This window comes from Nyctibius grandis, chromosome 6 (assembly GCF_013368605.1).
Source record: "Nyctibius grandis isolate bNycGra1 chromosome 6, bNycGra1.pri, whole genome shotgun sequence".
Classification (NCBI taxonomy): domain Eukaryota; kingdom Metazoa; phylum Chordata; class Aves; order Nyctibiiformes; family Nyctibiidae; genus Nyctibius; species Nyctibius grandis.
This window is the reverse complement of record NC_090663.1, coordinates 85,714,504-85,729,318: the sequence shown is the minus strand read 5'-3', so window position 1 is coordinate 85,729,318 and position 14,815 is coordinate 85,714,504. Positions and strand designations below refer to the sequence as shown.

The following is a 14,815-nucleotide window of genomic DNA, read 5'->3' as shown; positions in this document are numbered from 1 at the left end:
CAAGATGTACAACTAGAAAAAGCCTTTCTCCCATGTGAAGCACCAAATCACGCTAAGATAGTTTATTAATTAAACTGACAACTGCTATCTAAGAGTTCTTCACAGAAAATCTTATTTTACAGCGCTGCTGTTGGTAAAAATACCAGCAGCCGCTAATAAATGTGAGCACAGGTGAATGTACCTATTAGAGACAAAGTGTAAATATCACTACTCTGTACCTGCAAGCATCTATATTGTAAAGCTGGCACTCTTTAAATACTTTACAATCAAATACATCTTATTGAAGAAAATTATTTATGACTCAAGGATATAAAGCCAATTCTGATTGGAGGGGTTGTTGGGGTTTTTTTACATTATCTATATAATTTTCTAGTTATTTGTTAAACTATAATTTCTAACAAAAAATGGTTTTGGATTTAAAAAAAATCAAATTTCTTTCTGGAGCGTGTGGATACAATTTGTAATACATCAGGGGAGCTAGCACCTATTTATATAAAAAGCCCAACATGTCATGTATTGTTTGAAGGCTAATTTTGGATTTTGGTGAGATGACAATAGCTACAGTCACTGTATAAGAGGTTTATTTATGGAATTTTTTCTGTGTTATTTTGCACAGCGATACAATGTCCCAGTGGAAAACTTACAGATGGAGAAGGCCATTTACAGGGAGCCCTCTTCTAGCACAAGGTAAATTATCTTATTTCTTTCTTTTTCTTTAAAAGGGAGAAAAACATTTCATGGAATTTCTTTTATGCTGAACTTTTTATAGTTCCATATACAACCAACAGTAGATTTCGACAGATTTGTTACAAAGTTTGGGGACATTCTTGGGAAAGGTGTAGAACTACTTCAATTTTTTTTTTTACTGGTTTATGACTTAGGATCATGCCTGATGTGGGATGGGAATGTCAGGCTGCTGGAAGTGAGAGTAAGAGTAGATGAGACAGAATGGTATCAAGACTGCTTCTAGCCACTAAAATAGAATCATCACATGGGGAGCTGCAGAAATGCTACTGAAGGACCTGCAATAGAGAAAAGCCCTTATAACATGAATAACAAATACAGGTATTTTTCCACTGTCCCCTTGCCCGTTCTGTGCAACAAACGGTGCATCCATTCATTGTCCACACAGCTACAAGTAATTCCACATGCTGTAAAAAACACAACACTCGACACACCGTGCAAGTCAAAAATGGATGATGGGAAGGAGCCACAAGCGCCAGTCAGAAGCACACCATGCACCACGGATGCCAGTCTTTCTCACACATGCAGTCTCCTATTCTACTGCCATTCAGATACCTCTAGGTTTTGTTTAGTGTAAAAGTCTGGGTAGTACAACCATTATCTCATTCCTTAGAGGTTGGTGTTTCTGTGGTTTTAACAAGGGGGGAAAAAAAGAAAATGAAAACATTTTACAGCTTTGATTCTCTGGGGATTGATTTAGAAAAATGGGAGCTTCCTTCATAAAATACATACTTTATACATTTTAAAGCACAGGTGAAAGAAGAGCTTAAGAGATGCTAAATGCTCAATTGTTGCAATAATGCTCCGTGGCTTGCGTTGCAATTTTCCTTTAACTGTATGAAGTAGTGTTAGCAAAGTGGTTTTGAACTATGTTTAAGAGAATCAGTCCAAGTCTCCATTATAATGGGTGCATTAGAGGTGGTTAATAACACTGAGTGCTGGAAGAAGAGTTTCATGTTTTGATGCTAATACTATGAGCAACAAAAATACTACCCCCACAATTACCAGAAGCTAATGAGTGCACTTACTGAGCTAAATTAGCATTCACATTTTTCATTGTGTAAGCTGTCGTGAATACAATTTTTAGGAATCAATTATTTTCATTATTGACTTAATGCTCAAGATTGTATACTTTAACAACAGGATCACCTTCTTTCACTGTCCATCACTGAAATACTAGTGCTAGGTCACCTGTCTTAAGTCCTCCTTAGCTTATCTCGCCATGTGTCTCAGCAATGCCAAAACCACTGTTAACTGTTAACATAAACACAAAAGGTAAAGGTCCAAATCAAATAATCTGCCTTCTGACCACAACAATGGCTTCTGTTGCTTTTATTAGGGTGCTCTTTCTCTGTATAGACTAACTAGAAGATAAGCTGAGTGCTGAAATGGTAGTGCCTTCTCATTAAGCACTACAATTAAGATAACTAGCTTGTGGTGGAGAACCAATATACAAGCTGAAGAAGCAGTAGGCACCTCTGATTTTGACCATCTGTAACAAACTGGTATCTCACCTCACACACACAGTCATGGCCCTGTGTTCCCACACCTGAAAAACTTGGGATCTAACACAGATCAATGAAAAATGGAGCGTGGCATTTGTCTCCAGTAAGCACTCAAGAGCAAAGGGATAGCTGTGTGTGTTCAGGCCTTCAAGTTAAGTTTAAGTTTTCAGTTTAAGTTTACTGAATGTGCCTCGTGGGTCAGAGCAAGGTCTGTCAGTGAACCTGTCACAAGGTCTGTCAGTCCCCTATCACTGAAACCAACTATTGCTCCAAAGAGTGGGAAAACAGGCAAAGATAATTATCATTGGAAGGTGGACAGAAAGATAACAAAGGTTAGGAGAAAACCAGTAGGATGTTATTATTCACTGTAAAAACAGCTGTTTCTATCATAAAGATCTAACGTATTTACTAAATAACGAGACAATCTGGCAAACAGGAGCGTTCATCACAGAATACACCAAAAATAATTTGTGCCGTATCACTGAAACAGTCCTCCTGAGGAGATGGGAGATTCCTGAAGGGTTCTGCAACTTCGGGATGAGTCTGAAACCCCAAAGAGACTGCAAGTACCCTTCAGCTGCTGGACAGCAAATGCAGGCAAACATAGAATAGTATGAGGACAGCATAGAAAGTGCCAATTATCTGTTATTAAAGATGGAGAAGCCAGTTCACAAAACCAGCTATATACTAGTAGGAAATTTCTGGAAAACAAAGTTTGGAGAACTAGCATGAAGATAGTGCAAGAGAAAGAAACTGAAGGGTAAAATTCCTCAGCTCCAGAGGCAAGGCATAAAAGTTGGAAAGGATAGTACACTGATGCAGGGTTCGTAGAGCTGACACAGAATGTAAAAAATGTTCTTTTCCACCATACCACCCTGTTTTTCCCAACCTTTTGCCACATTCATTTTTTCATCCACTTATTTAATCCGATTTATTATCTCTCTTTTTTTTAAAATCAGTACAGTTCACATAATTTTGGATATGCAATAGAGTAAAGCAAATAATTCATAACAAAGCATTTTCTGAATCGCAGCAGCCTCTTTTTCTGCCTATTTGCTACCTAATAGGGTATCTGGATGGGGACATTACTGTTCCAGGGCTGGAAAGGCTTTGCCCTTTTGAAGGACTGTGTATATCAATATACGAATAATTCATAAATTACAAATTCCCATGGTCAAAAAGAAAATAATACATAATACTAGCATATGAATAACCCTAACATCGTATATACTCCCTGAAGCTTAGGTGCAGGGGTGCTGCTCTTATTGCATGGAGTCAGTGCTTTGCTTTACCATCTCTGAGAGGTACCCATTCAATCTCTGCATCGGTCTGCCCTGCTCTGACTTAAAACTTGGTAAGATCCTCCTTTTGCCAAGGGCACTGGGCAGCCCAAAGGAAAGGAAGAAATGTTAATAAAGAGATTAAAGGGAATCAGAAAGCTCTTATGGATTATCACTAGAAGAGGAGAAGAAAAAAGGCATCCTAAAAAAAATAGGTTGATAAATGTTCCTTACATGCTCCTATGATAATATTGAAAATTAAAGAAAATGTAAAAGAAACCAAAATAGCTTACAGGAACTCCATGTAGATAGAATAGCTACAATTTTCAGAAGGCGTAATAGAGGAATTTTCAGAACTGCATAACAGAGGAAGGAAAACCTTAGCAGCGACTAACTATGGTTAGGAGAAACGAGGTTGAACTGAGCAGAGGGAAAACAATATAAACAGGAAAAAACTTTTGGACAGCTGGTAAGCAGGAAAACATTCCTGTGAGCCATTTAAAACAAAGGTGGCCAAAATAAGTGAAGTGATTGATCAAGCCACGCATCAAAATTCCATGTACTTTACATCAGCAAAAGTCTATTTCAGAACATGTTTTAGACGTCCTTCCTATAATAACTATATATAGGGGAAGCATCCTTCTCTAGCACTGACTTCAGTTTATCTTGGCAACCCATGGCAAGAACTTAAATTTCAATTAAATGATTCAAAATCAAAGCAGATTATGGGTTAAAGCAGCAAAGTCGAGTGACTAGGGCAACAATGAGATGATCTGAGTACTAAGACAGCCTTTGAGCAAGTTTCATTTTCTGCCAGTTTTAAAGGTTCAGATAGAAATGATGCCTGACACAAACACGTGACCCTGATTGTCTTGCAAATTGGATCGATACTGAGCTTTCCTGTGATTTAGCAAGGTGGTAGTCCAGTATAATAGCCAAATCAACGGAACAAATTAGGTTTGGGGAAATCATTACCTTCTCTTTTTTAAAGATAATGAAGGGGAAATCAGGATTTTTTTTTTTTTAAAAGAAAAAATAAAGAACAAAAGCAATTCTTATCTAGGAATAAGTTACAGACTGTAGGGGAGTCTATACATGCTTCTGTTAAACACATGGTTAGCAGCTACAGCAAGCATCATCCGTTCTCCTTTAATTTAGCAATACTCATAAACTAGAGAGCCCATTTCATTCTCTTTAATTTTAGAGCAATTAAAAACTACATACTCGCCATATGAAAGGTAACTATATCAAATAACATTGGCTACAGCATCCTTCGGTTGAGGACATATATAAAAGCCCCCTAAATCTTTGAGGTTGTTTCCATGCCTTCTACAGAGAGCAGAGTAAACAACAATGAGTTTTCTAATGGCTCCACTTGAACAAAACACAGACAAAATATATGCATTGGATTTATCCACCTTACAAGGACAAGTTGTGTATTTTCACAAAATATTTGTATTTCCATGCAATATTTGTATTTCAGATCTGAGCCTGAGTTATTCCCTTTGCTGATTTTATTCATATGGAATTAACTTGGTTTTACTCTATATCTATGCTCATTCGAATGATAATAGCAGGATGAATAAATAAAAAATGGATGTGTCAACACTGGGGGGTGACAGAAGATACTTATTGTGTGATTTGTGAAGGATCATTGTTACGTGAATAGCTTTGCAGGAGAGTCACAGCTTCAGGTGGCTGCCAATGCAAGCATGTTGGCACTCACACGCACTTCTCACTCTGCAGAACCATTTGGGGAGCCATGCAAACCTAGCATCGTCAAGTGTCTGCCTAGAACAGGCAACGGTTCTTTGAACACACAAAACCAGAATAGGCCAAATCAATACAGCACCACATTCGTACGGTCGGTTCAGGTATGATTATTCTTTCAAACCAGCTAGGCAGGCACACATGCTCTCATCAGGTAGCAGGAAACAATAAAAAGCTCTAACTAGAGCACATCCATTGTAGAGACATTTAAGAACTCTTCTGCGTATGTTATCTTAATTTTTAAAAGAAACTGGGAAACAAGGAGATAGCAGCATTCAGTGTTAGTCGCAGTGTGAAGAAGCAGAAACAAACAATCAGGGTGCTTCAGCCATTGTGAAGTGTTCAGCTGGAGAAGGAAAACTGATCGAGAGTTTGAAATTAAGAGAAAAGACCTTGATCCAGCTCCCGCTGAAGTCAACAGCAAGTCATTCAACTACCTCAGTGTGCTTTCCATCAGGCTGCAACTATGCCATACATAAACAAGGCAAAATACACATGCCAGGAGGACAAAAAACATGAGCCTACACAGGAAACCACTAGAAAATTAACTTATGGTAACATTCTCTTCACCGCATTAGTCAACTACAGAGATTGAGTGAGTGACCTAAAAATATGGGTTTGTATCTTTTACTTAGCCATTTAATAATTTTGCACAGGTGAATATTTAAGATTTTCACCCTTCTACAGTTATGTTAAAGGAAATGAAGAGGTATTGTGCCAATAAACACTCAGTTTGCCAAGTGGAGATAATCTCCTTTGGGAAGGTGCTGCTTCAGGTGTTCTGTGCAGGATGCAATGTGCCAGTGATTCAACCACTGACTAACTGAGGTCACACAAAAAACGTGTGTAGCATGAAAAATTTAATATACTGGATCTGTGCTGTTATTCTAGTAGTTCCAATATGGTGGCACAATTTGGAAAATAAGGCCTAGGGAGTGGCTCTGCAATATTCTTGATATAGACAAGTGAGATAAAATGCTCACTTCGTAATATAACAGTTGAAACTATACGTGTCTACAGTGGTTTGTGTTGGATTATTTGTGTGTGGGTTTTTTTTTTTCCCTTCCTTTTAATAATATTAAACGATGCCACCAACAGAGAACATGTACTGTTAATTAAATTAATGGTTAAAACAAGGTAGGAATGTATAGGGAGCTTTATTAAGATTTTTTTTGCAGTGGACTTATTATGTGTCCAGTATTCTTTTCATATAGAGAACACAGCAGATGGGAGAAAGTGGACACTTAGTCTATAAGAAGAGAAACAGGGCCATGTGTAACTATTACTGCTAGTCAGTAGGTTTGTTTATTCTCTTGGCTAATGTGCACTATCAAAACACTAAAGCATCCTGAAGTGAGGTAAGAGAGGAGGATAAATAGGGTGGGTGAGAAGTGCAATGAATTAAAGAAAGAAATGATGCAGAAGTTCACCTGCTGTTGTCATGATCAAGACATGGAGAAGAGCATCTGCAATAGAATAGATGATTTAACATCAAAAAGGAAAGGGAAAACAAAGAATGAGTTAAATGAAATACTGAAATATTGGAAAAATGAAACAGATTTCTAAATTAAACACATGAACATATATATGCATATTCATTACATGTGAGAAGGTAGGAGTGAGCATGGAAAAAAAGCCTCCATAAACATCCTTGGTTACAAATGGCTACTACTACAGCAGTAAAGCTAGAGTGATTTGGTTTCTCTACATACATTCTCAAACTTGAAGTCAGATGCTTAAAATGTACAGTCAGATTCTGAGTAAATCTTTCAGAGCCAGACTAGGGGAAATGCTGCTTGGTTTAGGTATCCACACCTAAAATTTGGACCACGGTATATCAAAGGGTAAGGTATCTAAGGTAACTCCAGCCAGTGTTTCTGGCAACACAATAAATCATGATTTGATTTTCTTCAAATTTCCTATCAATACATTCTGTCCTCCACTTTCTTCCATTTCAACATGTTTCTTGTCCTCCTTTTGTTCCGCACTACAGCATGACAAATTTCAAGCTTTCAGTTTGACCTGTTTAGGCTCTTAGGAATGTGTCACATGGCCAGTTAGTTTTCTGATGTCGCTTTTTATTATATATATCTCCATTGCCATTTTCCTCCACTGACACGAATAGCGATTTGCTATTAATGAAACACACCTGCTGTTTTTCCTTATTGTAACTTTCTGAACAAAGGTCATAAAGGCTACAGGATAATTTGAAATCATTTAGACTTTGAATCATTTTAGAAATGACTATCAGCTGGTCGCTGCCAGGTCCTGTTTCCAGAACTACTTCCAGGAAATTAATCTTAGACTGAGGAAAACAATATTATGGATTCAAAATAGAACACTTGAAATATATTTCCTTTACCTTGTTAGCAAGGATCCAGCCTCCTTTTTTGCAGACATGCAGCTAAGAATGATAATTCACATTATTTGTCACAGTTCAAGCTGCCCACTCCCTCATCCTTCTCCCTTCTTCATCGATGGAAGTAACAACTTCCAGAAAGGTAAATTCACTAATATCCCAACTGTTCAATTTTGTCAGATACAAATACTGATACACTTGGAGCATCTATTAGTCAAATAGGGACTTCTTCATCAAATTATATAAAAGAAATCACTATTTTTCATTAAATAGTTTTACTGTGAGCAAGTCAGAGTTGGAAAAACTGCAGAGCTGCTACAGGTCTTGCTCTAGAACACAAAAGCACATTAACATCAAAGCATGAACTCAAAGCACTTCCTCACAGTATGTCAGATTTACCTCTTTTTATCTATCATACCTGTACATATTTGTCAGTAAAATTCCTAGAAATATAATCTATACAATTGTGGAAATTTTTTTCACTGTATCACCAGAACCCGGGTATGAAAACAACATCATTTTGCACGTAATTTATACTTTAAAATCTTACAGTCAGCCTTATCTTTACCATTCACACTTAACTACTGTGGGTGACAGGCATAAGAATATGATACTGTCAAGTAACGTTTAAATGCTGCAAGTGAAAAAATCTTTTGGTTCAGTATTGTTTTGCCTTCCAAATTAATGAAAATGTCTTCTTCCACAATAAGATATTGTGAAGTATGAGATTAAAACTGTGAAATGCATTTGCATTTATGTAGGCATTAGTTCTGTCTCTCATAATGCTTCAGCAGGAAATTATACATAATATCCCCATATATCACCAGCAAAGCGATAAAACTCTTTATCTTATTGGGTATTTAGCACCCAAACTTTCTGGTGTATTCAGAGATCCTTAACTTTGCTCAATAGATAAGATCAGGTAGTTTTATCAGGAGAAGCAAATCTGATTTGCTGAAAGTAAGTTTAAAGGCAGGAATTTATATTTTTTCCTGTGTAAAATGACCAGGAGATGTTTATGTTGAGATTGTGAGCACCAAAAGAGTGTTACCTCTTCAGAGATATTTATTTTCTTGTTTTCGTAATGGCTGCCAAAGACTCTGACCAAAGATCTTGCTTTTCTTTCCTTATTGATGAAATTATCAACATATTGAAACAACAGTTACATTTAAATTTTAAATGGATGGTTAAAACATTTTCCTCTTCTGAAATATCAGACATAGGGGAAGTTTTGATTAGTTACACAAAGGCTGAAGTATATGCCTGTGAAATTCCACACCAAGACAACAGTTCTCTATGAATTTAATCCTTTTGGGATTAAACCTTGGGGGTGTTACACTGTAATCCACAGAAACACTGCCCTACAATGGGAGACCAGTAAGAACCCGACAACAATTTGGGGTTAGCCCCTGAAGTAGTGCAGGGAGAGAGTAGTGTAACTTTTTTCTCAGATTGCACAGAATATAAAATTAAGATCATCTGTGCCAAATAAATTACTGTCCACTATGCTGATGTGTTATTTTATAAAAACACAGTCTGAAGTCAATACATTTCCAGTGTCTTGGGCAAAACCAAGGCCATACCCTTGCTTAAAGCCACTAACAACATTTATATAGGATTTCTTTTCAAACACTAAGAGTTTTCTTTCATGACAGATATATCCTACTTCAATGCGTGCACCTGAAGTGTCAGCAGTGTTGCTAGTTCATAAGAACCTAATAAAGTGTGTGTCTGTGTATGAAGGAGGGTGTAGGTGACAAGAGGGGTATAAATGACAAACATAGTTGCTGTTGTTCCAGCTAAGTGAATGCAACAATCGTGCACACAGTGCTTCTACAATGATTTCACTTTTAAAATGAGGCCTAACAAGTGAAACTCTACTAGTCAATGTATTTTCCTAAAAAAAGATGTAAACAAGATGCACCCCAACACTTTATGATAACTTAATGACTCAGACAAATCTAAGCAGGATAAAAATGAAGCATTGTACAGTCTTTTCCAAAGGCTGAGTAATCGTTGTTACACGTTTATTGCAATATTTAGTGGCAAATTAGTTGGTACGTACAAGAACAACAACGTAATTTGTGTCATGTTAAATGTCACTATTTCATACAAAGCTGCAGAGAGCGTTGCTCATATTAAAATCAGATATTCTTATCCTACCACTAGCATCCTGGTCATCCCAGAAGATCTAAATATCACTAATATTTTTTTAAAAGAAAGCGCAAAATCATTGCACATCCAAGAAAAAAGCCACTCTTGAAGAAAGTATTTAGTTCACCCTCTGCAATCACTGGAAAGACCTACCTTTCTGAAGGTGAAAAGTAATACATCCTTTGGAAAAAGTCTGTAAACTATTTAGGGTTAGAATAAACCACCAAAACAATTTTAAAGGTTACATACTGACATATACATATAAACACATACATACTGTACACATAAAATATTTTCATTTTATTTGTTAGTTTCAGAGCTCAAGAAAAGCAAATCCAAACAACATTGGTCACAGCCAAATATCCTGCTACCGGCTAACAAACAAACTTCTCATATATGTCACAAATCAGACAATCCGCAATCGCAGTTAAGAAAATATTGTTACTCTTCTAGAAGGACTGCCTGTCATTCCCAGTGGGACTGCAGTGTTATTTAGATGGTTGTAAACTCATTTGAGATTGAAAAAAAAAAAATCTTTCTCCTGGTGACGCCCAGCCATGCTGTGTACAACATAGCTCCACAGAAATGAAATGCTTTTTCATGACATCAGTTTCTTATGAATTCTTGTAATTTAAAATCCTTGGTTTCTTTTTTTAGTAATCATGACAAACACTAGAGTTGGTGCTTACCTAAACTACTTCACTAGCATAGGAAGTAGGCACCATCTGGAGTGATTAGGCCCTTAGGCTCAATTATTACTAACTTTAAAAAGGCACTGTATTTATTTCTCCACAAAATTCACACTAATGCATGTGTGTATGTGTCAATTATCTCATTCATTCCTCCTGAACTTGACTGAAAGCTCACTAACTTGCAGCGATTTCAGTGGACAGTCTTGGTACTCAGGCTTGCTTGATTGTCAGAGCTTAAGCTATCGTAACAATTTATTGACAGCTCTAGGAGGCAATAAATTAAAATATAACTCATAGTTAAGCATTAGCTGAAGCTCCTGCCACTGCAGGTATTCTGTTTCTCTTTTTTTAGTATAATGCTAATTGATACACTCACCCTGAATGAATAGGGCTGGAAGAAAGAGCCACGTTGTCCAAGTTTTCAGGGCCCCAGCTTAAGCGATATGAATTCCTTTCAGCTTCTTTGGCCAGAGTTGTTACCTTGGTAAGCAAAAAACCCTCCTTTTTACTACAATAAAATCAATTAATCAACCAAATAATAAGATGTATTTTGCATAGTAGTAGCTAAAGTGTTTAAATGTCTTTGAAAAAGAAAACAAAGGAGTAATAATAGCATTAAGATATTAGAAATCCTTATTGTAACATTTTGTACTTTCTCAAAGTAACCATATGTTACTGGTCCCAGTGAAATAAACGCTGTGGTTTACCTAAGTGGCATTTCCTAAATCTTTTTTTTTTTTTTTTATTACAAGCATGCTTCAGGGGAGTATCTTTGAGGACAACGGCCTTGAGTTCATTAGATCACCTGAATATTTAGCCCACTGGCTGTTAGCATCATTAAATCAGTTAAAATGGAGAACATTATAAAGACAGTCCTTGTACTGTATTCACACAGCTTATCCATTTATTTTGGAATAAAGATTAATATTGCATAGCATAATATACCATTAAATATCAATGAAAATTAGAGAGGTTATTAAAATAAACAAAGCAGCATACACAATGTGGTATCATTAGTACAATCTAAGCTGTAATCTTTTTATATTTCCGTATTTATCCAATCGATAAGTGAACTGAAGAGAATTTCTTACCTGCTGGCTGGGGATCACAACCGTATCGTCGATCATGGCACTGTCCCTCAGGTAGGAGGCATGGCTCAAGGTGTGGGACCTGTCGGAACTGAAGGATCGCAGGCTGGTAGGTTGGTAGGATGCCATAGCAATGTATCAGCAGTACAGACGATGTGGTAAAGGTGTCATGATAGATCGAGTGGGAGAATGAAAAAAGCGTGCTATTAGCAATATGATGCAGCTTCCAGGGGGAGTAGATAATAGTCACGGGGGGAAAAACAGAGCTTTACAGATCGATGTTATGCTACCTTTCTGACCAAGGGCCACAAAGGCTTGTGACTGACTTATATTATTTCAAAATGCAGAACCTAGAGATTAATCTAGATGACAGTTTATTTTATACTCGCAAATACTTTATACTGGGCTTTGTGGCACGATAAGTTTCCTTATAATAAAGAGCATGAATTTCTTTTAAGTAAGGCTCTTTGGAGAAGTTCTCTCTCCTGCTACGTCACACAAGGAAACCACTATGGCAAACCAGAATGCTAACATCTGAAGAAAAGCTGAAATGACTCTTGCTGAAGCTTTGTTGTGATCTCCTCTCTCCAACTGTAAATAAGTAAGCTTGATACTGTCCCCTGGAAGGTACACACAGCAAGGTGAATTGTGGCCAGCCGCAAGCTCCTGTGTAAAACAAAATTCTTCCTCTGTACGCCAACAGCATCTTTAGAGAGGCAGTCCAAATGTGAGCACTGTTTTCTTTGTAAGCGCACACAGCTCTACAGAAAACTGGTTGCTGTAGCAATGAGAGATGCAAGGCAGTAAATAAGCTGCTTCCAAGCACTAGCTCAGAATGTAACTGCAGTATCCGCTAGCAAAAAGCAAAAAAAAGGACAAATAAGACACCACAGAAGGATATATCGAGGTAAATGGGCTTTCTGCTACCAAATAGCACTAATTTTATCCTTTAAATACTTACTAGCAGCAGTATTACAATAGTGACTTTTAAAAACAGATCAACCACCTTCAGATGTTGTACGTGTACTCTGTGATATTGTTCTATATCTTGAGAAATATAGTACATGTAACTGCAGGAAGCAGTTTTATTTTTGTGGCTTATACATCCATGAGTAGTACTCATAGTGACTAACACCCTGGGATCAGAACAACAGGCCATTTATCTATATACATAAATTTTTAAGGGATCATTTATTTCCAGCAGTTAGCAATAAAAAAAGTCATTTGTACATTATGGACATGAGATTCAAGTGCTTTAAATGCAGATCTTGTTGGAAATCATATTTTACCACCTGATTCAGACCAGTCAGCCTTTTTTAACAATAGCTGCATTCACTCAATAATTTTTTTGATTAATTTTTGGAAGGAAATGGTTATCTTATTTTTAGTAGAAATAGATGACATAGAAGAATAATCATTACTATTGATCACTGACTTATACCAATGGCCTATTTAGCATATTAGATGGATTGTACAAAACTGAAAGCAAAGGTAGGTATTACACAAGTATCAGCCTTAGGAAAGTCTTGAGAAAAAAGCAAACCAACTATAAGTCATCTCTTACATGTCATGAAATGTCTTTCACCCAAACAAGTGGAAGAGGTGAGACACGTAAGACTGGTATTATTGGAATTATGCATTTCTGGAATAAAATTCTGATTACACTAAAACAACCAACAAAATTTCAAGAGAGACAGAAGTCTACCCTACTGTCTGCATATAACATTTCAGAAAAAAGAAATGAAAGGGAATCTTGACTGAAGAGTATTTTGGTTAAACATTGTGGTGGGAATTGGGTAGGCAGAGTACACCTTGCTCGTTCACAACAAGAGTACTTCAGTGAACATTTGTTCTTTGGTTGAAAAATAAGCCTCAGTAGCAGATCCCATTTGCCATCATTATCCTTTATTCATCTCAATGTTTGACACTTTCAGAACCGCTTCGCTGCGCCATGCAATGCTTGTGAGAGCTTCGCCATCCAAGTTGTACGTTCTGCTATTCGGCTAACGTCATGTCCTGGACAGATGCTGAATGAAAGGAAGTTTGTACTAGATTTGACGTGCCATCTGTATGGTGATTTTGTCCATATTCTCCTGCAAGTACCCGGCACTGCTGCTACCACCACTACGAGTAGCCCAGTACATATCCACTATGTAGTACCTGTGTGTAAGCTCCAGTAAATATCCAATACACTGAGGGTATGGGCTTTATCTACAGGGAAGGTATGCACAAGCATGACTGAGGTCTGCAGTAAATTAGAAGTTTAAATTTCCTACTACACTTAATTTCAAAACTAGAGTTCAGATGCCACTGCCCCCCTCCTGTGTGCTGTACCAGCTAAATGAAGAGCAAACCAATAGTTCAAAAGTCTGTGCTTCTCAGACTTGGAAATAAAGGTACTGACTGAAACAACAGTTCAGTTACAGAAGTGCAGTGGCACTGAACAGCACTTATTGCTCATTATTGTAATAAGCCTTGAGGAATCCTGTAAAAAAAACGCCAACACTAAATCACAGAGACAAAACCAACGTCTAAATACAGATTCTTTCCAAATCTGGTTGATAAATCTTAAGTTGTGGGGTCAATAACCCCCTACTGAGCCCCAGAGACTGAACTCTGGAACCCAGGAATGCTACAAAGCTCCTGAACACCAGAGTGTTTTGCCAGTGTCAGGTAATGCACAGGCATGTATCACGCACCTCTTCTAAGCCCTGAATAAAGCCCAGGAGGTATCCAGAAAATAAGAGCAGCATATTCTAGCCAAGTTTCTAACCTGGATGACTGGGAGACCATGTTGCAGTACACATTCACTTGCCAGCCTAGACAAAGCTCTAGCAATCTCTAGTCCAGTTGAGTGTATCTCTTGTTGTGGGAAGTATATGTTGCTTCAGAAGCTAGGGAAAGAACCTGGTATCATTGAAAACTGTACAAATAAGCCTTGAAAATGTTTCTGTGTATTTAAAGACTGAAAGCCTTCATCATACCTGCCACAGACCAGAAAGGTGGAAAGGAGTCTTTTCAAATACTGGTGATCTGATACGGCCCAAAACAGTTCTGGCTCTCAACATCCAGAAGGAGAATCCAGCTAGTCCAGTCCATTCTCTTTTTTTTTATTCTACCACTGTTTCTCCACATAGAGAAGGAAAATGGCTAACCTTCCCAGCAGCATGGTGACAGAAGGACAGCTACCAGCTATCATGAACTAGTGCAACTTCCCTGATTA

General features: G+C 37.4%; 1 protein-coding gene across 9 annotated transcripts in view; it reads right to left on the bottom strand.

Annotated features, from left to right (window-relative positions):
• Positions 1 to 14,815, bottom strand: part of ANK2 (ankyrin 2) — a 322,501-nt gene that overhangs the window by 46,808 nt on the left and 260,878 nt on the right. For 6 of the 9 annotated variants that reach the window (XM_068404330.1, XM_068404332.1, XM_068404331.1 and 3 more), the window contains 4 exons: positions 11,596 to 11,698; positions 10,881 to 10,984; positions 7,662 to 7,703; positions 6,730 to 6,765 (listed from right to left, as the gene is read on the bottom strand). In XM_068404330.1, the coding sequence (XP_068260431.1) occupies positions 6,730 to 6,765; positions 7,662 to 7,703; positions 10,881 to 10,984; positions 11,596 to 11,698 (285 nt within the window). The remainder of the gene's footprint in view (positions 1 to 6,729; positions 6,766 to 7,661; positions 7,704 to 10,880; positions 10,985 to 11,595; positions 11,699 to 14,815) is intronic. The other 3 variants (XM_068404336.1, XM_068404334.1, XM_068404335.1) reach the window with 1 other exon arrangement.